General features: G+C 39.4%; 1 protein-coding gene across 6 annotated transcripts in view; it reads left to right on the plus strand.

Annotated features, from left to right (window-relative positions):
- The first annotated feature begins 17,533 nt into the window (after positions 1-17,533).
- LIMCH1 (LIM and calponin homology domains 1) overlaps positions 17,534-26,302 on the plus strand; it is a 408,610-nt gene continuing 399,841 nt past the window's right edge. For 4 of the 6 annotated variants that reach the window (XM_007496513.3, XM_007496514.3, XM_001373316.5 and 1 more), the window contains exon 1: positions 18,059-18,674. In XM_007496513.3, the coding sequence (XP_007496575.1) occupies positions 18,588-18,674 (87 nt within the window). In that variant the 5' untranslated portion in view covers positions 18,059-18,587. Of the gene's footprint in view, positions 17,552-18,058; positions 18,675-26,302 lie in introns of those variants that run through there. The other 2 variants (XM_056802571.1, XM_056802570.1) reach the window with 2 other exon arrangements.

Here is a 26,302-nt window from a genome sequence, read left to right on the forward strand (position 1 = left end):
AGGGAGAGATCAAGCTTAGATTTACTCCTCCATTCATATGGTGGAACTCCCTTCACTTTGATCTCCAGTGATTCAGATCTTTTCCATCAATTAAACATCCAGTCAAATTCCACCAAGCCCCACTTCCTCCATGAAATCTTTGATTCCTCTGCCTTGGACTGGTCTTTCTCTGTTATGAAAGCCTAGCCTGCTTATTATTTATACCAAAGATGGTGGTGCTTACTTATCGAGGAGATCTGAATCTGGACAGGTAGAAACCTAGAGGGATCTTGTCCAGTTGTTCTGCTTTGGAAATGAGCATAAAATGTCAGGATCACCTATTTATGAGGAGCATGGATCCTCAGAAAGGATTGTTGACTTGGGAAACATTGAAGAACTGTATCATGGACCCTCCTCTTTAGGGGAATGTAATGTCTTGGTAAGGTGTTTAGAAGAAGTGAGATGCACAACATTAAGAAGCTTTCCAGGTCCCCAGAGAAATGCTTGTACTTGGGGATACAGAATACGTTGCCTGAATCTCTCCTTGGTGAGATTTTTTTACTGGGGATTGGCATAGGGACTGAACCTGCGATTTCACTGATATAGAATAAAAAGCTCATTCTACTCATGCAAGTGAGCAACTTCTATATACCTTAGTCTTAAAGGACAGTGTTGATAGCACTGAGACTTGCTCAAGGTCATACAGCCAGCAACTAGAAAAGATAGGTCTTGAACTCAGGACTTTTTGGCTTCTAGTCATTCTCTATAGATTATATCACATTGCTTCTTATGATTGGCACAGATTTCATGATTTTTTTGGGAGAGAGATTTAAACTGGGGAGCAGTTTGGTAGCTCAGTGGACAGAGCACCAGATCTGTAGCCAGGAGGTCCTGGGTTTAAATCTAGCTCAGGTATTTTCTGGCTGTGCCATCCTGGGAATGTAATTTAACCCCAGCCCTTTCTGCTCTTCTGTCCTAGAATGAATACTTAGCACTTAGTATTCATTCTAGGATAGAAGATATATTGGGTTTTTTTTAAAGATTACCAAACCTTTGGGATTTTGCATTTTTGCATTGAAGGTATAGACATGCCCATTCACACCTCCTTGAAAAGGCTGAGAATTTCTCTTGGTATTGGGTAATTGTCAGCTTATTCATATCTCATTGAAAAATAGTAATTAGGGGAAATTAAGTGGCTGAGTGGATAGAGAGTCAAGCCTAGGATTTCTTAATACCACCCTCCACTAATAATAATAAAGTCAGTATTTTAGAGAAATTTATAAATGCAATTATATAGAATTGGTAAAATCCTGCTGGTTTTTTAAAGATAGAAACCATAATAGCACAGAACTGCTTAATCATTACCATGCCATAAATAAATTCTCACAATTGAACCCTTCCCTCCAAAAAAAAGTCAAGCCTAGGGATGGGAAATCCTGGGTTCAAATTGGCCTCAGACACTTCCTATCTGTGTGACAGTGAGCAAGTCACTTAACCCCACTTGCTTAACCCTTACTACTCTTCTGCCTTGGAATCAATACTTAGTATTGATTTTCAAGAAAAGGTTGTTTGTTTGTTTGTTTAAGAAAAAGGAAAATAGTGATTAACTTTCATCGTAAAAAGAGGTTGATTTCTTTGACTCAAACTGTATTAAGGATCATTCTTGTTGCTTCTGTTATAATATTACATTATATTGTTATTATCTATTGATTAATTAGAGCCATACTTCTGGATCATTTAAAAGGGATTGGTAAGTCTTCAACTTTGAGTCAAGGATAGTTAGAGATAAAATGGTAGAAATAAGAGTAGAATTTATACCCTATGCAAGGCCTCTTCCTCTTCTTCTCATCCAATAACCTGGGAGCCACTAATCACCATTATCTTAGAGTAGCATGTCCAGAGGGACATTCAAATGGACAGGCTCACACATATATATACACACACACACACATACACATAGCCTGAGAGGTGGAAGCAAGAGTCAGGAATAGGGTCTACCACCTACTTGGCTCCAGGAAAAAACAGAGACATAGAACCCAGCTTCTTGGATAGAAGAAAAGGAATTAATCCTTACATTCACCTAAGGAGAAGTCATAGCAGAACTTTTCAGCAGGAGTGGAGAAAAGACCACATGACCTATTCCAGCAAGTGCACAAAGCAGCAGCAGAGAGGTTTAAGGTACCAGCCATACCCTTGCCCATCATCCCAGAGATGGCACCGGGCTTATGTGTCAAAGAGGAAAGTGAAGAGGAGAAGGTGGATAAGACCAGGCTGGTGGTGTGTGACATTGAGTTGGTGATGGCTCAGACCAATGGTTTTGAGCAAAGGCTGTCTTGGCTCCAAGATTCAACATTAATGAGGTTATCAGTGCCATCGTGGAACTGACCATGTAGCCACTGCCCTGCCTGGCCAGCTGGAGCCCAGTGTTATGGGGAAATGTCAAGTGATTCTAAATTGAGGATTGTGAGTCTAGCTTCATAGATGGAAGAGTAGCAAAGGGCAGAGTTATACTGGAGAAGTAAAAACCTATATATTACCTTCCCCTTTTAGTAGGAATTATTTCAACCGTGGAAGTCAGATAGGGAAAGTGGTTGCTGCTCTAGCAACTTCAAGCTCATTTCTACTTTGGGGGTTTCCTTATGACAGTACTATAAGTCTGGATGCTTGTAGAGATCTCACCACACCAGTAGAAGCAAAACTCATTGGAACGTGAGGACATTCTTGTCTAGTAATCCCATATTAGGCTTCCTTCCAGAAAGTATCTAAGTTTAAGGGTAGTACTCTGAAGCTTGGATAGGATCTAGGCCCCTGAGATAGGGGTAGATTGGATTTACTGGATAGGAAAGGGAAGGGTGAGAACTGAGGGTGCTATTTATGGATTATTGACATTTTTCTTGCGAGATAAATAAAGGCTGTCTTTTACTTGCTATGCTTTCTTATTTTAAGGGAATATGATGGAGTCAATTTTTTTCCTTGTATTGGGGGACACCTAAACAAAAAGTTATATACTGGGGTTCCTAGAGGAAACTGTGTAGGGAAAGATTGAATCCCATGTAAATAAAACCAGAGTGTCAGGTCATAGGTTACATAATATAGTCTAGTTTTATTTTCTGCTTCATGTGAATTTCTCTATTAGAGTGTAAAATTCTTGATCAGGAACCTTATATTGTTCAACTTTTGAAACCTCCATGTATAATTGAAATTATGTTACCCTAAAAAAGAATTACATTTCCTGGGAACCCATTGACTTCCTGTCATTTCATACTTCCTGTAGATAGGGAATAAATATTCAATGGGCGGTCCTGCTCTCTTGGGCTTGAAGGCAAGGATGATAAGTGTGGGAGGGGGGTGTGTGGTTTGAACTGGCTGATCAGCCATGATCATGTGGTCTTTTTATTTTGTATCCCTTTTTTATTCCTTTACTTCTAATGATCATTAATAAATATCTTAAAATATAATATTTTAATTATTGAGACTAATTTTAACTTTTACATCCACAACTAATTGTTGAATTGAATTGAATTACATTTGATGAATGAGGACAGCCAACGATACCCATTGAGAACAAAACTTTCAATGAATGTCTATGTATTGTAGCTTTTAAAATAACTACTTGCCTTAGGCATTTTTGATAGAGAGTAGAAAAGAATTTTATTAATATTAATTCTATTCCTGTGTGTCTTCTGGAATGAGAACTGGTTAACATAAAACATTTTATTTTATCTTGTTTTTTTAAATTCTTACCTTCTGACAATCCTGAGGGATTTATGAGAAGAAATGCCATCCACATCAAGAGAAAGAACTTTAGGAATAGAAACACAGAAGGAAAACATTTGATTTTTCACTTGTTTATATGGGTATAAGATTCAGGGTTTTGGTTTTTAAAAGATGATTACAAAAATGAGGTATTGAGTGATAATACATGTTTAACTCAGTGGAATTGCATGTTGACTCTGGGAGAGGGAAGGGGAAGAGTAGAGGAAAAGGATAAGAATCATGTAACTGTGGAAAAATACTTCAATTAAAAAAATAAATTCTTATCTTCTGTCAATATCGATTTTAAGACAAAAGAACAGCAAACCCTGGGCAATGAGGTTAAGTGATTTGCCCAGGGTCACACAGTTAGGGCCATAAAATATTTTGTAAGGCATACTTTGAATATTTGTATTATTCTTCAGAAGAAAACCTATAAACAATTTAAACATTAAACATTTCAAGTAATGCATGGACATTCGGTTAATTTCATCATGTTAAAGTAATGAAAATGATGCAAATTTGAGGATTGTGCAACATGAACTATTTAAAATAACCTTTTGCATAAACTTGTCCTAAAAGGTTAATAGCAAAGCACATATAATATTTAACAATGCTCCCCATGCTGTAAGATATTCAAAACAAAGAAATCCAATTGAATCTGTTTTCAATCTCTCTGTCTTGAGTATGTAGCCTAGTGAGACCCTAAATAAACTTTATTCTCCCAATAGAACACTACATGGTTTCAACTTAAAGAAATCTCAGTAGCTCAACAGGCAGATGGCAGTAAGAAATTAGCTTGAACTACATCTGGGACAATGTTTCCATGGGAACGGGAAACAGAGAGAATGTCTGGCCCTGCATCAGCAAAGAGGAGCAAGAAAATGCTTGCACAATTTCACCTCTTTCCCCAGATCTGCTTAGGTTTGCATTAACTTTAGTTTATACAGGTTGAATGATAATCCTCTGCATTCTAAAATAAGGTTTTGAAGTCTCTGATTGTTATTATTGGGCTGGATCTGTGATTTCCTCAGTCTAGGGAACTCCCAAGTTCCCCGACTCACACTGGGGCACTTAGAAGTTAGGTCACTTGCTTGTGGTCACACAGCTGGGATGTGTCAGAGTCTGGCCTTGAATTCAGCTCTTCCTGACATGAAGGCTGGCTTTCTAACTGTAGCACCAACCTGTCTCATAAAATAAAAGGTAGAAAACTAAAGGAAGGGTAGGTGTAAATCTTCTAAAGTTGGAATTCATGTAACATTGACCAGCCCTGAATTTAGTGGTAAGCAATTTTGTATACCCCAGCAGAATTATTACTGTATTTTCTTTACCAGAGGATCCATTACAAAAGGAAACATTTCAATTACTTTTCATTTTACATAAATGACAAGGAAAGGCAATGGACATTCAAATGTTCTATTACAACCTGCTTTCTTTTTAGGAACACAGAGTATTGTCTATTTGAATTTTTGCAACTTTTAGGTACCAAAAAATTGTGAGCAAATAATTATTAAGTATTATGAGAAAATAATATTGTATAAAGTATTGTGAGCAAACAATAATGAAGTGTTATTGTGTTTTATTGTTTTCCTTTCAAAATCTTAACCTGGCAAAAGTTCCAACATAGTAATCATATCCATTTATATCCATATTTAGATATTTTCTCCAGATCTGTGGATTCATCAGTTTGGGAAACTTCTCTTATGGAAATTCCCTTCATAGTGTATAACCTTAGTTTGTCACTATTATTAAATATGATATTGGAATGCTAGCTATAGCAATATGGCAAAAAAAAGAAATTAAAGGAATAAACATAGGCAAGGAAGAAATAAAAATATCAGTTTTCTTGGACTATCTATAGGAACCTAAAGAATCAACTAAAAACTAGCTGAAACAACACATTCGGCAAAGTTGCAGGATATAAACTAAATCCACATAAATCATCTATATTTCAGCATATTACAGAAAGAGCTAAAAAGAGAAATGCTCTTTAAAATAACTGTAAATTTGTACAAAAATATTTATTGCTGCTCTTTTTGTGGTGGCAGAGAAGTGGAAATGGAGGGGATGTCCATCAATTGAGGAATGGATGAACAAATTGTGGTACATGTTGGTAATGGAACAGTATTGTGCTAATTTAAGAGATGATAAGCAAGATGATTTCAGAAAAAGTGGGAACGATCTGCAGGAACTGATGCAGAATGAAATAAGCAGAACTGGGAGAGCATTGTATATAATAATAGCAATATTGGACAATGATTATCTCTGAAAACTTGGCTACTCTCAGCAAAGCAATGATGTGGGACAATCCTGAAGGACTTACAATGGGGAATGCTATCCATCTCCAGAGAAAAAACTTGGAGTAATTTTTCACATCAGTGTATTTATAGTTTTATTTTGGGTTTTGGTTATGTATGGGTGTGCTCTTATAACAATGACCAGTATGGAATTGTGCTTTATAGGACAATAAAAATAAAATATAATTATCAATGATTTTTAAAAAGAAAAAAATAACTATAAATTATATGAAGTACTTGAGAATACTTACTAAGATGCACAGGGGGGATGTTATGGATGCAGCTAACAAACATTTTACAGAAAGAAAGGCAGACCTAAATGATTAGAAAAATATTAATTGCTTATATTAGAAAAATAATAATTGTTCATAGGTAGGCTGGGTCAATATAACAAAAATGATACTACCTAAATTCATTTATTTATTCAGTGCCATATCAATTGAGCTGTTAAATGATCATTATATGGAGATAGAAAAAAGAAGCAACAAAATGCACTTGGAAAAACAAGAGGTCAAGAATCTCAAGGTCAATAATGACTAAAAAGTGGGAAAGAAAGAAGCCTGGTAATAGCCGATCTCAAACTATGCTGCAAAGTAGTACAGAGTTACCAAAAATGGTTTGGCACTGATTGAAAAATGGAGATGGTTGATCATTGCAACAGTTTAGGGATACAACGGGTTTCTACTATGTGTTAGGTATTGTGCTAAGGACTGGGGATTTATTAAAAAGGCAAAAAATAGTCTCTGCCCTTATGGAGCTCATAGTCTAAGGGGGAAGACAATATGCAAACAACTGTACACACAAGATCTATACTGGATAAATTGAGGTTAATCTCAGAAGGAAGGCACTAAGATTAAGGATAATTTGCAAAAGTCTTCATATGAAAGGCTAGACTTTAGCTGAGACTTGAATAAAGAAGCCAGAGAAGCCAGGAGGCAGAGATTACATGATTTCAGAGGACTGATGACCCTCTGACAGAGAGGTGATGGATTCAAGATTGCAGAATGAGACATGCATTTTTTAGACATAACTAATGTGGGAATTTGTTTTGCTTGACTATATATTTGTTACTAGGAAGGGCTTTGATTTTATTTTTGTTTTCTAAATGGAGGGTGAATGAGAAGGCAAGGGGAGATAAGAACATGGTAGCTAGAAAAGAGAAAGAAAAAAGAGAAAAGAAAAGAGGGTAATTGAAGTACTTTTTAAATAGAAAGAAAAGAAGAAAGGCCAAACAGGATAGCTTTTGAAAGCTATAAATTAGTCTTATCACACCCCTAAAAAGAACAGCAGCCTATATAATAGAAACCCACAGTTTCATGTACAACCCTTTTCCTGTTCTATTATGTACATGAAAATGATCATTCTATTTGGTATTTGTTAAATTCTGAACAAACATTATAAACAATTTTTAGTCTTAGAGAACTTCCTGGTGGCACAGAGGGATAAAGTACCATTTCCATGGGAGTCAGAAGTGGACTTCAAACCTTCCTGACTAGCTACCTTCTCCCACAAAAGTAGTCAAGTCAAAATAAATCATAGAATAAAGAAATATGAAATGGGAAATTTGTTTAAATTAAGCCATTTCCATTTCCTAAAATGTCTGCATTTAAGGATACAGTATTCAGTGTTAAAAATTCCTGGGCATTTGCAGTGTAAAAAAAGGCTTTGTGAAATAAAAACAAATATAAATTTTGAAATAGACATACTGATACCTACAATTTATATAGTACTTAAGGGGTTACAAAGTGCTTTATATATGTATAGTGTCTTTTGGAGCTATCAACTGTAAAGATTAAAATTTTGGGGGGGAACTGAAGAGACTGAGGCGGATAGAAATTAGTTTCTCTCTGCAAGGAGTATTATATTTTTATGAGGTTTATTAAAGGTTAAGGATTAAAGAAAATACAGAATAAGAAAGCACATGTCTAGGCCAGAGAGGCCTAGACAAGATAACCTCACATCATGAAAGAGACACATCTGCTCCAAAAAGGAAGTTGAAAAGAGCCCAAGCCTATTCACAACCAGGTTTAAATACCCCATCTCGCTCTCAGCCCAGGTGAGAATTCAGTGAGATTAGAGGGCATTCTGGGGAGGTGAAGCAAGGATTTCTGGGGATTGAACTCCTGGATTTGAGTCTATTTTTACATTCCCCTGTTTGATCCTGTGGGGAGGACTTCCCCAAAGGATCATGAAAACATAATCAATTTAAAGATTACAATAATTTGAGGATAAGAGAAAAATAAAAAAACAAAACCAATAACTGCTGGACGCATTGACAAAAAGCCAGTTAGGGGGAAGTCCCCTTTGGCATGAAAGTATACATACAAATAAATGTTCAATCAACTACACCCAAAGTTCATTTTTGTGCAGCTTGTGGTCTGGAGGCTTCTTCATGGTGTCTTCTCCAATAGTTCAGTTTCTGGATTCAGAGAGGTATTATCTTTCTTTACCTAAAATTCTTCTAAAAAGGAATTTAAACTTTGCAATTTAAAATAATGATATTTTTTACATTCCCCCATTAAGAGGGTGATTAAAGAATCACTTAGGGATGCATGGCTGAAGTATGAGGTATATGAATCAATTGGTAAGAGAAATTTAAAAGATATTAGAAAAATCCAAATTATAAAAAATTTCTGGATGAAAATATAGACTATCAAAGTCTTATGTGTAAAAATTCTAAGTAAAAAGAAAAATAAATCTATAACAGGTCCTTGAATCAGGGTCCAATCAAAATGATCTAAGCAATGATGCATTTACCCAGTCAATAGCCAGGACTACAGAAAGGTACCACACAGGCAGAAAACGGGACCAGATTATATGAGCCAAAAAATGGGGAAGTGGAGCAAGGATTTCTGGGGATTGAAGTCCTGGATTCAAGTCTATTTTTACATTTACCAATTTACACTTATAGACTGGATTCGCAAAGGGATTACTACTCCAAGTTCAAAGCATTCTGTGGGTCTGCTAGGTGCTGTAAAAGATGGAAACAAGGTCAGTAGACATTGTAGGAGGAAGATTTGAGTTTTAATACTGCCTCAAATACTGTGGGCCCTAGGCAAATCACTTAACTTTTCTTAGTCTGGGACTTAATGTTTTCTAGATCTAAGTCTATGACCCTATGGTCTTATGAACAATAAGTTGTGGAGTGCCCCTCTTCTAATGTGATTTCCTTGACTCTAGCCAAGAAGCTAGAGGACACATTTATCTCAAAGGTGTTTAATGAAATGGTATACTAAGAATAGTAGCAAAAAAACCTCTCCCCCCATAAACCTGGAACATAGTCTTGCATAAATACCTACAGTGCCACTGGAAGAATGGGAATACATAGGGTTCACAAGTGGAGAGGCACACATGCAGAAAATATATTTGGCCAACACATGTTGGGGCACCTTGTGCCTTTGGTGCCTCAGGGATCTCATTACACTGCTCTTCATAGTCCCGGTCTATGCTGAGTTTCTGCTGGGCACATTCTTTAGAAGATCTGATTTAGCTATTTCCTGGTCAGTAACAATAAAGATACTTGGAATAACAGAATCAGGTCTTGGGAAGTTCACATTTCTCCACCCTACTCAGTTTAACAAGGTCAGGATGCCTGCACCATACTCAAGATTAAGTATCTGGGAAAAAAGGCAACAGACATGTGCAGAAAACAGCTGACAGACTTGTGGGCTGTCCTAAGTCAAGCTAAGTCATCATTGGTACAAATGAGATGCAGGAAAGTGATGTAAAACTGTCTATATAAGGCAGGTCACTTCCTGTCTCTTCCTCTTTCCCTGGAGAGACGACTCTGGCTGGCATTGTGCTAGGTGTTCTGACATCTTGGTGTGGTGGTGGCTATTGTTTGAGTTCAGTGGTGAGTTTTGCCCTGGAGCTGATTTCAGGTTTGGGAATCTTAGCTGAGCCCCTTTGGAGGTCAGGCTGATTCTTTCCTCCTTCATACTCCAAAACCTTATCTCCTAATCTCTCCGCTCGGTACCAGCCAGGTTGGGGGGTGGGGAGGGGAGAAAACCTACTCCTTTCCTTCTTCCTTCTCCTTAATCTCCTCCACTATCAATTAAAACAACATAAAATTTCCAGCTGACTTGGTTTTTTCATTAGGATTTTATAAATTAAATCATTGGCGACAAAAATAATTATGACATCCAGTCTCAGCCATAATTTTACCCTTTACACTGGACAGATGCTGCATTACTATTTGTTGATAGTCACTACCTCCTCCAGCTTTGGGCTCAACTGATATCCTGGTTTATGATATTGTTATGCACTTTTGGAAAGATTAGGAGTCCATATCCTAGGAGCAGCAGGGAGTATCATCCTTGGTTTCTACCATTTCTAGATTTTCTGATTTTCTCACTGACTTGCTTCCATAGCTATACATGATTCTACTGCATATGTCTCAGCTGAAAAATGAAATTATTAATGGGGGTGGGAAGAGAGAGAAATCCCCTCTGACCCCATCTTGGTGCATTCTCTAAGAAGTTCAAGGGAAATGGTGAAGATTAATAATATCTCATTTGATCCTCACCACAACCCTATGAGGTAGGACCTAACATTATCCACATTTTACAGACAAGGAAATTGAGACAAACAGGGTTAAGTGATTTGCCTAGGGTTATCCCAGGTAGTATTCTGAGGCCATATTTGAATTCACAAAGATGAGTCTTCTGACCCTGGCCCTGGTACTCTCTCCAATGCTATTCCTAACTGAACATCAAGTGAATTAGGAACCTCAACAATTTGCCCCATCTCTTCCTGACTTTGAGTGCACCGCTCCATTCATGTTATTTTCATAGGCAATAAATATCTGTTGTCAGTGGTGATAACAAAAGAGGGTCACCTCAACACCCAACTCCAGATGCCCTATTTCATTTGAGCCTTACAACAGCCCTATGAAGTGGGTATTATAGCCATCATTAGCCTCATTTTAGAGGAGGAAATGGGCTCAGAGACTTGCCCACTATCTTATAGCTAGACATTTTAGAGGTAAGATTTGACCCGGGATTCCAAGTCCAACACTGTCTTTCACATCCTATTATTACTCTGTGTTACAGTTATGTTTGTTCCTTGGATGTAAGTGTTCCAAAGTCCTTGCCCAGTTCCCACTTTCACTAGCTAAAAATGACTGAACTACTAATGAAAATGGCTTGACATCTATCCAGCATGACCAAAATCTACACCAAAAGCTAGCTGAAGGAATTGACCAGAGATTGCATGACCTTCCATCACTTTCTGTTAGTTAAACACAGTCTGGTGCTTGGTCAGGTGCTTCACCTATGATGGTGCAAGAAGAAATATGATGGAGTGGAAAGAGGGGAGGTATAGATGCTCAGCCCAGCTCTGTGTGACCATGGGCAAGGCAATTGCTCTACTCGTTAGTTGTAAAATGGAAACAATAATACTTGCACACATAGAGCTGTTTTGAGGAAAGAGTTTATAAACTTTAATGCGCCCATGAATTGTGAGGAGTCATTATCATTATGGACCATTCATTTTTCACTTAGCACGTAAGAATATAAGAGTTGTTTGGGGGCTCAGTGGATTGTGAATCAGTCTTAGAAACAGGAGATCCTCAGTTCAAATCTGGCCTCAGACACTTCCGAGCTGTGTGAACCTATGCAAATCATTTAACCCTCATTGCCTAGCTCTTACCACTTTTCTGTTTTGGAACCTGTATTAATTCTAAGATGGAAGGTAGAGTTGTTGGTTTTTAAATGTCCTTTTATGCTTTTTTATTTTTTTGAAAATTTTATTTAATTAGATGATTTAGAATATTTTTCCATGGTTACAAGACTCATGTTCTTTCCCTCTCCTCTCCCAACCCCCTCCCATATCTCTCATATAACTTGCAATTCCACTGGGTTTAACATGTGTCATTGATCAAGACCTATTTCCATATTATTAATATTTGCACAAGGGTGATCATTTAGAATCTACATCCCCAATCATATCCCCATCGACCCATGTGATCAAGCAGTTGTTTTTCTTTGTGTTTCTACTCCCACAGTTCTTCCTCTGAATGTGGATAGCATTCTTTCTCATAAGTTCCTCCAAATAGTTCTGGATCACTGCATTGCTGCTATTAGAGAAGTTAATTACATTTGATTTTACCACAGTGTATTAGTCTCTGTGTACAATGTTCTCCTGGTTCTGTTCCTTTCACTCTGCATCAATTCCTGGAGGTCATTCCAGTTCCCATGGAATTCCTCCACTTTATTATTCCTTTTAGCACAATAGTATTCCATCACCAACAGATACCATAATTTGTCCAGCCATTCCCTAATTGAAGGGCATCCCCTCATTTTCCAATTTTTTTCCCACAACAAAGCACATTCTTGTACAAGTCTTGTTCCTTATTATCTCTTTGGGGTACAAACCCAGCAGTGCTGTATCAAAGGGCAGATAGTCTTTTAGTGCCCTTTGGGCATAGATCCAAATTGTTTTCCAGAATGGTTGGATCAATTCACAACTCCACCAGCAATGCATTAGTGTACAAATTTTGTGTTGTTTTTTTTTTTTAAGTCCATGTTTTAATGTCCTAACTGATCTGTGAATTCATGGAAGGCAAGGATCACATGGTATATTTTGTATCTTTCACATCCCCAGCCGAGTGTGGGTTATAGCACTTTAAGTCTTGCCAAGTACTTGATATATTTTCTCACTTGCTTCTCCTCTGAAAGTAGGAGTAGTTATTATTATTCCCATGCTACAGATGAAGAAACCGAGACTGAGAAGTTATGTGTCTTGACTAAGGTCAAATAGTGTATGAAGAAGAATTAGCACTCATGTCTTCCTGACTTTGAGGGCACTGTTCCATTCATGTTACTTTCATAGACAATAAACATCTGTTGTCAGTGGTCATAATAATGATTCTTTGTCATTGTTTTTTAAGTCATTGCTTTTAAAGGTAGTTTAGTTAAAATTGTTTAAAAAAACCACTTGCTATTTAAAGCCTCTGCACATCTTTTTTCCCCTTTAAACTCTTACCTTCTGTCTTAGAATCAATACAGAGTATTGATTCCAAGGCAGAAGAACAATAAGGGCTAGGCAATGGGGGTTAAGTGACTTGCCTAGGGTCAAAAGTTACCTATTTCAAAGACAAGTCCACTGATGCAGATGAAATTCCTAGCATACCTTAGTAGGCAGCTTTGGGGAATTGTCCTAGCCAGAATGTTATTGATCAACTTTATAGCAATGGCCCTTCCATACTTAGGTGCGCTGGTCCTTAGGCAACTGACACACAGTCTTTTGCTTATTTGGCACAAAAAACTCTTTTTAGGTTCTGTTTCATTCAATGAAAAGCCAAACATGAGGTTTTTCTGGGTTTGATTTTCACAATTCATACACTTTCTGCTGGATTATCTCCACTGCCTATCTTTTCTACATGAATGCTGAGGGAAGGGGGCATACCAACTGTACAATCCCATATTACATAATCTCACTGAAAGGGAGTGTTGCATTGTGCAGAGAGCTGGCCTTGGAATTAACAAAGACCTGGGTTCAAGTTCTACCTCTGATTATTATTATTGTTTAGTTGTTTTCAATCATGAAGGCTCTTTATAATGCCATGTGGGGTTTTCTCTGCCAAGATACTAGACTGATTTGTCATTTCTTCTCTAGTGGATTAAGGCAAACAGAAGTTAAGTGACTTGCTGAAGATTTCCAAATTTGAACTCAGGTCTTCCTGACTCTAGGCCCAACACTCCATCCACTGAGCTACCTAGCTAACTCCACTACCTCTGAATCATACTGGCTTTATGAGCAGGGCAAATAATATAATACCTTAGTTTCCCAGGCTATTCTCTAACACTATAATTTGCACAGGTCATGCTCTTCATTATCTACCTACAATGATGAAATCATAGGACTCATTAAAAAATCTTACTCAAGTGGACCTTCACTGCTGCATGTCCATTCTTTTATTATTTCATGACTGATACTCTATAGCATCCTGCCCAGTATCAGTTACAAACCTTTTCTTGTTTCTCTAATCCACCTCTATTACCACCTTCTTTCCCTTTCAGTAGAGGACCTAACCTTATACTTTACCAAGAAAATAGTGGCCATCTGTCATGAGGTCCTTCTACACAATTATCAAATCCTCTCAAAATCTCTCATTTATTCCTTCCTTATTCCAGTCTCTAAAAAAGAGGTGACCCTTCATCTTATTAGAACCTGTCCCTCTACTCCTGCCTTTGATCCTCTCTCTTCTATCTCCCTTTTTAATCTTTTTCTAATCTTCAACTTTATCTTATCTGATGTTTCTTTCCATAATGCCTACATATATATATATATATGTACAAATTCCTCCTAAGCTTAAAACAATAAAAAACCTTTACTTGTTTTTCTTCCCTTTCAAATTATTATCCTCTCTCTTTTTTTTTCAAAATTCAATAAGAAAAGTCTGCTGTTGCCTTCATTTATTTACCTCCCTTTCATTTCTTGACCCTTTATAATTTAGTTTCAGTCCCTACCACCTCACTAAAATGGCTCTTTGCAAGGTAATCAACACTAAATCCAGTGACCTTCACTTTGATTTTATCTTCCTGGATCTCACTGTAGTGTTTAACACTGTTGACCAGTGTATACTGGTGGCCTAACATTCTCTGCTCTCCAGAATTTCCTGTCACTGCTCTCTTCTGGTTTTCCTTCTTTTTCAGCCTCTTTGGCAAGGTCATATCATTCAAGTCCTGTGCCCAATGTAGATATGCCCCAGGGATCTGTCCTCAGTCTTCTCTTCTATTTAGACTTTTCTTGATATTACTAGTTTACATGGATTTAGCTTACATCTCTCCACAAATGGCTCCTCAATTTATATATCTAGTCTGCATCTAGTCTGATGCTGGTCATCCCCACTTGGTTGTCCCATATGCATTCCAAACCCAACAAGTCCCCAAACAGAGCTAATTATCTTTCCTTCCCTCTTTCTACCTTTCCTAATTCTGTCAGGGGCACTGTCATCCTTCCAATGAATGAGATTTGAAACCTTGGCTTTATCTCTTCCCTTTCCCTGCCCCTCCTATATCCACTCAGTTGCCACATCTTGCTGTGCATACTTCCATAATATTGTTCATAACTGCTCCTTTTTTTCTACTTACAGTTATTGCCCTAGTTCAGGCTCTCATCATCTCTGAATCTCATCTCTCAACCCTTATCACACCTTGACCATTTAAACTAACAGTTTACCAATTGGCCTCTCTGCCTACTCTTTTTTGTTATTGTTATTCAGTCATTTAAGTCATGTCCAACTCTTTGTGACACCATTTAGGGTTTTCTTGGCAAAGATACTGGAGTGGGTTGCCATTTCTTCTCTAGCTCATCTGATAGATGAGGAAACTGAGGTAAATAGGGTTAAGTGACTTGCCCAGGGTCACACAGCTAGTAAATGAGGCCAGATTTGAAGTCAGGAAGACTTGTCTTCAGGTGGGGTACTTTGTACCTTTCACTAATTGCTGCCCAATCAATTTAGTGATATACTTAAGATGATCATGCCACTGCCCTGTTCAGGAAACTTCAGTGTCTTTTTCCTCTTACCTCTAGGATAAAATTAATGCTCCTTGGATTTGGCATTAAGCTAGCTTGTCACAATCTGGCTTTAAATTATCTTTCCAAATGAATTTCAAATTATTTCCTCTCATGTTCGCACAAAAGTTTTGCTTTCAAAGTAGCAAACCTAGAATGATCACTCCTTTTAATTCAATCTTTTGGGACCCCTGCCTCCCTCAAAGTTAAGTTTGCTACCTCTTCAGTGAGGTCCTCAGGAAAATTACATTTGCATTTAGCTTGCATTTTCTTATTTGAGTTTATGTGGTCTGTCCCCATTAGAATGTGTAACCTCCAGGGGCAACTAGGTGGCTCAGTGGACAGAGAGTGAAGCCTAGAAACAGGAGGTCCTAGATTCAAATTTGACCTGAGACACTTTCTAGTGTGACCCTGGGCAAATCACTTGACCCCAAATTGCCGACCCTTTACCACTCTTCTGCCATGGAATCAATATCAATTCTAAGACAGACAGTAAGAATTTGAAAAATGTGTAAGCTCTTTAAAGTCAGAGACTTTGCACGCTGCTTGTAAATTTTTTTTTAAACCTTTACCTTCTGTTTTAGTATTAATTCAAAGACTAAAGGACTAGGCAATGGGGTTAAGTGGCTTCTCCGGTTTTGAACCCAGATCCTCTGGACTGTAGGCCTGATGCTTTATCTACTGTGCTACCTAGCAACTCTATAAGTTGCTAATAAATATTTGTAAAATTGAATAATACAACTCTATAAAGTATACTCATCAGTCATACTTTTAATTTATTTTTTTATTTTTTATTTTTTGATACACAATACTATGTATTGGCTCCAAGGCAGAAGAGTGGTAAGGGCTAGGCAATGGGGGTCAAGTGACTTGCCCAGGATCACACAGCTGGGAAGTGTCTGAGGCCACATTTGAACCCAAGACCTCTTGTCTCTAGGCCTGACTCTCAATCCACTCAGCCACCCAGCTGCCCCCATCAATCATACTTTTTATATGGTACCAGGTCAGTTTATAACAAACCCCAGCAAAATAAGTGCTTGGTCTTATCTTTCACAATAACCAATTAATGAAAAGTCCTTTAATTCTTTGGATAAATTTTATTTACCACAAGGGTGGTAAAAAAGTCCTGTTATCTAGGATAATCCCCTTCACATGTAAGGAAACTGAGGCCCAAGGAGGTGAGGACTTGTCCAGGTTGTGAATCATTGAGCCAGAATCAGAACTCAACTTCACAGGTTGACCTTGAGAAGGGAGGTCTTGGTTTCAAATTCAGCCTTCCTAGCTATATTCCTAGCAAGTCACTTAATTCCAATGGCCTAGCCTTGGAATTTAGTAATGAATCTAAAACAGAAGGTAAGGATTTTTAAAAAGCTCAATTTGGGGGACACCAAGCAGTAGAAAGTACACTAGATTTAGAATAAGTGAAAATGAGTATGAATTCTTGCTCTGCTACTTATTCTTTACTGGACCTCAGTATTTTCATCTGTTAAATAAAGGACCTGGCTTGGACCACAGATTCTTAATCTTTGTGTGTGTTTACAAGTCCCAGATTCCATGGCCAGTGGGGTGAAGCCCATAGACTGGTCGGAATAATGCTTTAGAGTACATAAAACTGAAATACATAGAATTACAAAGGAATCTAATTATACTGAAATTCAATTATCAAAATATTTTTAAAAATTTATTGATCTTCCGGATATCTATCTACAGACCCTAGTTTAGGTGGATCTGTAAGGCAAGTCCTTTTCCAGCCGGAGCCTCATGACTCCAAAGCCCGAGTCAGTGCCCTTTACAGTCTCCAATTCATTGTCTACATAAGTAGACCCCCCCCCCCCCCATCCCGTCTTATTTCCTTTGCCTTTTGCTTCCTCCCTTCCCTTTTAGAGAAGGGGGCTTGGAGAAGGAACTCATTGTGACAGCAGCTGGGAATGAGGGAAATTCAAGGCTATCTTTTTTGCTTCATCGGACCATCCAACCTGTCACTGGAGTAACAGGAAAAACAGGTAAACTCCACTTTGGTTTCGCTAGCTGACCATGGGCCTGGAGCCCAGCGTCTGGGGATTTCCCATTGCCCGACCAAAGGGCTTCGAAAACCTCATACCAGCTTCAGTCACCCTTGGCCAAAGAGTTCTCCTCTAGGGCCATAAAATACCTGGACTCTTCAGCCTCCCTCCTAGTCCCAGGGGATGGCGTAGGTGACGACACAAATGAAAGGTCACTGTGTGCAAGAAGGTTTTGCCTCCCCCCCTTCCCCCCCTCCCGATCCCAACCCCCTTCTTTCTTTTTTTTAAAGTGATCAAATTGTGTGAGGCAGCTTCTGGACAGGTCAACGGCTGTCCTGTCTCCCGACTGCAGCCTGGAGAGGCTGGGGGAAAGCCGGACGTAGCTCGCCGTGTCCTGCAGATACAGGCGGACACTGTCGCTTCTTCCCTGTGTCCCTTGCTAAGGCCACCCGCAGCCGCAGCACTTTAGCGCGCCTGGGCGTGCGTCCCTCTCCTCCCAGGTGCCCCGCTAGTCCCGCTGTTCTCCCTCGCCCTTGCCCGAGCTGGTATCGGGTTTGGAGGCGTGTGACCTCCCCCGAAGAGGAGGAAAGGAGGTCGGGGGGTGGGCACCGCAGTAGCTTCGCTTGTTTATTTTTAGGCGGGAGGGGGGGGAGGAGGAGGAGGAGGAGGAGCGAGAGTAGGTGGGGAGCGAGAGCTGCGTCGTTGCCTCCCAGCGGGGACCCCGCTCACCCCCGCGGAGCACTGCCGGCGCTGGGAACGGCCGCTGCAGCAGCGTGTGCCCTCCCACCCCTTCCCCCAGGCCGCTCCCGCCCCCTTGCCAGGTCTCCCGGGGCGGTGTTGGCAGACAGCCGGCGGCGGCGGAGGCGGCGGTGGCGGTGGCGGAGGCGGCGGTGGCGGCCTCTAACCTCTCCCTGCAGTTTGCTCGGACCTGTCCTGGGGAGGGATAGGGAGGGAAGCAGGGAGCGGAACGACCCCTGCGCCCATTCTCCCATCTCTTGCGGCTGCCGAGTCTGCAGAGGACCGGGAGCGTTTGCAAATGGCTAGTCTTGGCTTGGGTTTGGAAGAGCTGCAGCCCGACCCTCCTCCGGAGCCCGCTTTCCACGAGGCGCAGAAGTGGATCGAGGTAGGTGCCCGCCCTCGGTTGGGCTGATGGGGTAGTGGAGGGACAGCCAAATCGACTGGAGCCGGACATCATCCCTGACGGCGTGGGGAAGCAGCTCCGGGTCGCCCAAAGAGACCGAGCTGAGACTTCACTGTCATGTTGGCAAGGGGAGTCTCCTGCGGAAGGACGCCTGAATTGGGGGTTGGCACTGTAATTGTAACGGCCGTAGGGGGAGGGAAACCGGTACTCTGTCCCAGTCGTGGAAATCTCAGCTCCAGCATATTTCCGTGCTCTGAGCTGTTCTTTTCTCTGCGCAATCGAGAAAGCGCTGCAGGGACAGAGAGGACCCACAGATTCATTGGTGCACATCCTATTCATTGAGGTTGATAGCTCACCAGATTTCCAAAATCTTTCTACTCCTTACTCTTGTCTATGGCAAGAGGCTGATGCTAGGTGCTGGGGACAGGGGATGGGGCGGGGGGTGGCGATTGGCGGGGAGAAGAGAGATATTCCTAACTATCGAAGCCTTTCTCTGTCTTGTACATAAGGGAGACAGTGACCAAAACTGAGGTGCTAAGGACAGGTGTGGCTCACAGATCCACGGTAGCAGAATAGCTGCAGACCCTAGAACGGAAAAGGAAAGGGAGAAGGGTGCCAGAGGGTTTGGAGCGCCCTCTCTTCCCTATGTAACCAGAGGTGGAATCTTCTTAGTTGTGTCAAGAATCCAGAATCGATTGCCATTTTTCACTTCTTAATGACTAAGGTAGTAGGCCGGAGAAATCAGTAGAACAACTCCCTCCTAATCTAGGAGGCTCTGACTCCATATGAACTGGGTTATTCTGATTTACAATGGATATAAGTAGATGGAGACCTGAAGTTTGAAATAACCTGAAATTGCCCTAAAGGAGAATCCCCTTTGAGCGTGAAAAGGGAAAGGAGAATCTTTGTACTGGCGATCCTATAATTAGTTTTTTTTTTTTTCTGTGTGTATGTGTGCTATTTACAGCGTTTGGGGGTTACAAAATTATTATTGGTTGTTTTTTAGAGTTTTAAACAATGCAAATTATTGGTGATGCTGATACAGTGAAACACCAGTTTCCCTTTATTAGTTAACAGGAGATGAAATTCAGAGTTCAGTTGTTACTGGTTGAGATTTAAGCAGTGATTAAGCATTTCAGAGTTTGATCTTGTTAACCTATCTTTTACACAAACATGCACACACATAACCTTATGTTCTAGCATATTACTATAGTATAGTATAGATGTACCTCCAACTACCTAACTGCATGTTGTACCCACATACATTAGAGCTGCTGTATGCCTTATGGGTATGTCTAATTAAACTTATTCCTTCATGCAAATTCCTGCAGTTTTACTAGTTTCTATCAATTCAAGCATTTATCTACTGTCTACTATGTTGTAGGTGCAGGGCATTCAGCAAATACAGAAGATAGATAGTACTTGCCTTCAAAAGGCTTAACTTCTATACAACAACTAATTATTACAAACAACCTAAAAATAGAGCTAAATATTCAGTATGAGTAATTTCTAGAATCTAAATTGATTTTTTAAATTGCTAGAAAGCTAAAGCATTTTCCAAACAATGCTGGCATTCCCAGTTCTTGGGGGTGGGGGGGAGGAGAGAAGAGAGAGGAGAGAGAAAAATCTAATAACAAAGGCTTTTGTGGGTTTCTCATTTTTTGATACTCAGCTAAAGAAAACATGTTTTGATAAATACTCAACTATTGGTAGCATTAACTGCCATATTTGTTTGAGACACATGTGAAACACCTGTAATAACTAGGCCAGTGGACATCTGGATAGAGTATCCAGATGCTTTAACTTAAATTATTTAATTTCCTAGGTTAAAAAAAAAATCTCTTTAAGTCGGGGCAAGAATCCTCCAAGTGGGAGTATCCATGGCATTATTGTGATAAATGGTCTGTGCCATGTTTCTTTATATAGAAATAAAACTGGTGCAGCTGCCTTTTAAGTGTGGTGTAATTTATATTGAGTAATATAGTGAAGCAGGTAATTATCAGATTTTGTTCTGGTCCCTCAGTTAAAAGAGTTTATTTGTTGTTGAGGGTGGGGATGGGGCTTTAGGATGGGGAGAGCTTAATTTATCTCACATTTCTTTTGGCTATACACATAAACTCCCAGGGAGGCCTGTCAGTGGCTATCTATTGGCCTTGACATTCTGCATATTTATGTCCACTAAAATATGAAAATTAAAGCTGAGCATTCTAGCAGAATTAAAGACTTGTAAATACACTGAGCCTGAGTTGCGGTACTTTTCTTTTGAACCCAGTGTACATTATTAAGAGAGTATATCTCCTTTCATTTACAGCATCTCCATTTCATTGAAAGGGTATCTTCACTTTACCAGGGTATAATAAACTACTACCAGAGGGGGAGGAAAAGAATCTGCTTTAGTTTGTAGTGGTTAACAATCTTAAAATGTTAATGCTGAGTTTGCAATCCAGAATTAACCCAAGATCCCGGACAGATGGTTTTGGAGAGCCTTGCCCTTTGAACAAAGCTTCCTAGGCTAATATAGTAATATAGCTGCTAGAGTAACTCCTGGGGGTATTGTTATCTTCAGACAATCTCATCTCCTCAAGTAGCTGCATTGTTCTCCTGCAACATCCTCATTATTACAGCTTTGTTTTTACTTTGTTCTCCTGGTGATAGATTTCCCACAGGCTGCTACTGGTCAGGAATTTCACCATTTCCTAAGAATGCTTCCCCTATGTGGAATAGGTTAATAATAAACAATGTTTTGATTTTTGCCTCCACCTCATGGCCCTTCCACTTTGTATATGTTGGCCAGAGAGTATTCATTCTTAATATTGATACCCCCCTCAAAAAAAAAAAAAACAACCAAGGAAGAAGGTCAGTAGTGATGACTTGTTAATGAACAGTGTCTCTCAGGCTGTGTTGTCCTGCCTCTTTGAGGAATACGTTGTTGGGCAGGAAACGTGCCAATGGAACTCTGGGCTATCTTTTACCACTGCTGGCAAAGGTTGGATTTCGAATGGGAGTCAGTCTTATAATAGGCAAAGTTGATGTGGGTACAGATACTGTTGCTCAGCAACACTTCCAGCAACTTTTAATAACTCTGGGAGCAGGTTGAATATTTTACTATGAGTTAGGAGAGAATTGAGGAGAGAGGCAGCTTAGAGAATAAAAGATAGAAGGAAAAGTCAGTCAGGGTCGGTAATCATTGCTCTAACACTCTCTCCAGACCTCCCCAGTAGTGACCAGTTGGGAAAGAAAATGTTATGAATCCCGAAGTTCTAGTGGAAAAACATAAATTAAAACTTCACTGACATCATCTCAGCTCCAAAGTAAGAGTATCTTGGGTTAGAAATGAAGCTATTAACTGTGTATTACTAAAACACATTAACATTTTTTGATTAGTGGAAAATCTTAGTCATGTGAATTCATAAAATCATTTCTGCCATATTAAAGCATGTAAATTACCCTGTAATGCTTTAAGATTAAGATGTACATACAGTAACATAGCTCTCAGTGCAGTCTATATTAAATGGGAACTATCATGTACCTGAATATTTTTGGCCTGGGATTTAGAGAAACTGTATGTATTATCTCTTGCTAATGCCTCTCCTGGATTGCACTGTTTAGAAGTGTTTTATATTGGGGATGTGATTTCCCTCCATTCCCCCCTCCAATAATCCTCATACTAATTTGCATGCACAGATAATGGAATTAAGACCTAATGACTCACCCAAGGTTACACCTGTTTTCAAGAGGTGAGATTTGAACTCTTGTCTCCTTAAATTTCAAAACCAGTGTTGTTTCCTCTGAGTTAGACCATTTCAGAATATCTCAACATGGTTTCCCATTTGTGACTTTGGACTGGGCTGCCAGTGTTTTGGGAAAGACTGAACTCTGGTCAACATGGGTGTAGGACTTTCTCCAACTCTTTTTATTCATCCTTTGCTAGTTTAATATGTGGTCATTTTATTATTGACCCCAATTCCATTTTCACATGGGCGGAGAAATTAATGCCTTAAATGACTACTGGGTTTGATCATTCCCTAACCCCACCCTACCTCTTCATTATTTTCTTCTTCTCTCACATTGGGTTTGGTTTAGTTCAAATGAGAAAGATAGGGATATATATGTATTTAAACACATATATGTATATATGTATAGAGAGACAGAGAGAGACAGAGAGAAAGAGAGAAGGGAGAGGGTGGGAGAGTGAGGAGCAACCAACTTAGGCTACTTTAGCTCTCCAAGATTGAATTTTTAATGTTACTTGGCAATGTAATAATGCTTGTATGTGTCTAACCTTTGAGATAATCCAGCATTTAGTGATCAGCAAAGTATTAAATGACTGATGTAAGTACTGGAATGAACATGTGTCATTTGTCATTCATTCAAATTCTTTTACATCTGTAGAGGTTTGAGGATTTTTATAACTTAATTATAATAAAGTTTTAAGTTTTCTTTATGTTTTCTTTGGAGAGCCAAGGGTTAGGAATAAAACCTTTGTGGCTAGATAAATAGAGGAAGTAGTGATCTGTGAATAGATATGTAAATTAGACTATAATGCATCTTTCTTACAATGATGTTTAAATGGTCTGAGCTGTTTGTATACAAGAACTGCTATTGCACAATTAGTCACATGATAGGAGAACTGTGAGGTCCCACACTTTGAGAGGGACAGAATAGGAGGTGGGGCTCCTCCTTCTGGTTTAGGAGTCAGCCTGGAGACTTGATTTATCATCAGATGAACTCCAGATGGGAAGAGCCAGAAGTACTGGCTATTAGCAGCAGAGTGGGCAGGATTAGGCTTGTGCACCCGACAGCTTGGTTCTCCTGGCTCTGCCTACACTTGGCTGACTGAATATAATGGAGCTGCCATCCCGGACATCTGGCAGTGCCTTCACTGATTACAGTCAGTGCTAGGTGGGACAAGGCAAGATCGAAAGCCTTTGGCAGTCCTTGAAGATGCATTGTCAGTTGGTACTGTTCATCAGTTGGTGATGATAGCTACTGCATTAAAATAAGAAGTTGTATTGATGACTATTGCTTTTATATTGGTCATTATGTGATATTTCCCTGCTCTCATACTTCCCCATTGAACCTTTCCATATAGCAGAAAAAAAAAAGTGTAAACCAACTTAGAGTGGGGCAGCAAGGTGGCCTTGAGATGGTCCTGGGTTCAAATCAGGCCTTAGGCACTTCATAGTTTGTATGACCCTGGGCAAATCACTTAATCCTAATAGTCTAATCCTTACTACTCTTCTGCCTTGGAACCAATATTTAGTATTCTTTTTTTTTTAAACCCTTACCTTCTGGCTTTAGCCTCAGACACTTCCTAGCTGTGTGACCTTGGGCAAGTCATTTGATCCTAATTGCCTAGCCCCTTTTCGGCCTTGGAACCAATACTTAGTATCAGTTCTAAGATAAAAAGTAATAGTTTAAAAAACAAAACAATTTACAGTGTCTGAACCTGTGTGTACTGTTCTAATATCATTGATACCTGCTTCTGGACCTGAGATTAGTCTTTACAATTAATCAGAATCAGCAATCTTTTTAGTGTCATTTTAATTTACATTATTGTATTCATTGTGTCCGGTGATCTCTTGGTTCTTCTTCTTTTGTTCTCTCAGTTTATATGTCTTTTTGCATTTTCCCAAATTTATTGTGTTTGCTTTTTCTAAGGGGATAGTAATATTCCCAAACATTTTGTATAGTGTGATTTGTTCAGTCATATCCTATTCAGTGGGCTCCTCTTTTTTTCCATTGTTTGGTAGCTGTTGAATTCCAACTGAGTGGCTTAATTATGGGAATGAAACTTGGGGAGGAGGGGAGGGACACAAGGTGAGTGGATAGGATTTCCCTTGGGATGCTCCAGGGAGGATAAGCCCAAATTCCATGTTTAACAATATGCTGAGGTATTGCTATGTGTGTATGGTAAAAGCCCCTCAGCATACTAACCAAATTGGTGTATAGATAATGGCTACTTCTCTGAAATCTTTCCTGGCCTCTATTGATTTCTCTCTTTTCTGAACTCATATAATACTTATTATCAGTGTCATACATTTTGATATTTAATTGTATCTTCCCATATATACTTCAGTTGTTTTGTATTTCTTTCCAATAAGTGTAAACAAGTTTCCTAAGGCCCAGGACGTTCAAATCTCTTGGTATTATTATTTATTTTACCTCTTGATTTTGGCATAAAGGAACATTGTTTTTGAGTTAAGGTCAGTTAGCTCTCTTGATCCTTGACCTTAATAATAGCTGAAATTTATAGTGTTTTGGAGCTTTTGAGAGAAGTTTTATGTGGGAATGTTTTACAATTTTTAAAACATTTTTATTCATTATTTTGTTTGATTTTCATAATGATGTGAGAAAAGTAATACTAGGTGATATTATCCTAATTTTACAGATAAGGAAATTGAAGCTTAGAGGGGGTAAGGTAACTTATCCATGGTCATACAGAACTAGTAAATGTTGAGATAGGATTTATATCCATCTCTCGATTTCATTCTAAGGCTGTCACTCATTCCACTAAAATACACACACACACACACACAAACACACACACACACACTCACAAACCCCTACTTCCCCACAGTTACTTGAATGATTTCCTTGGAGAGTATTCCTCTATCTTCTATCTTTAGAGAATTTTGCCTGTTACAAGTCAGCTGTTAAGTTCAATCAAAAGGTGTGTTCATATAGGACAGCGATGGTGAACCTATAGAGATGGCACACAGAGCCATCTCTATGGGCATGCACCTTCCCCCCCTCCCCAAGTTAACAAACTAGAAAGGCAGATGGATTCTGGCAGAGCTGCTTCCTTCCCCCTCTCCATTGTGTACGAAGACATTTTTCACACCCCCAACTCCCCTCTGCCCAGCAGCCCAATAGGAGAGCACAGGGACTAATGTGGGTGCCTCACATGCAGCAGAGCTGGAAGGGAGCAGAGAGCTCAGGCCACTCCCCTCACCCCATCTACCCTTGCTGAGGACATTCCTCACTTTACCTGCCCCTTCACCCAGCAGCCCAATGGGAATGGTTCCTCCCTCCCCTGTGTGGGATAAGGGTGGTGGCAGAGTGCACCCTATAGTTGATGGGTGGTAGGGGCAAGGCATGCCATCTCTGGGGTTAGGGCAGGCACAGCACTCCATGGGGGGGGGGATGTGGGCAGGGCTCAGCACTCAGGCTCTAAAAGGTTCTCCATCATTGATTCAGGAGATCAGTTTAACAGTCTTATTAGATGTTTAGTCTGATATTATAATATCTAATAAGACTGATAACTGGATAATTTGTGCAAAGCTACTTTGTAACTGGGAAGAACTTTGACTCACTTGTGCTTTAGTGAGAAAGACTAAATCCCTATGCTTTAGACTATCCCAATGAAGTATTAAATCAATTAATGTGTAGGTTGATTGATGGCTGAATTGCTACAGGATTATTGGATATCTTCACTTGGAGCCTAATTTAATGGTGGAAAGTTATTTTTCCCTTTTAACCCAATATCATTTATTAATTGCTTTAAGATTGCAATTGGAAAAATCTTCATTGTATATATGAGGGGAAAAGTCAGTAGGTTTTAATATAATAATAGTAGATATATAATACCTTAAGTTTTACAGAGCACT

The sequence above is a fragment of the Monodelphis domestica genome, chromosome 6 (genome assembly GCF_027887165.1).
Source record: "Monodelphis domestica isolate mMonDom1 chromosome 6, mMonDom1.pri, whole genome shotgun sequence".
Lineage (NCBI taxonomy): Eukaryota > Metazoa > Chordata > Mammalia > Didelphimorphia > Didelphidae > Monodelphis > Monodelphis domestica.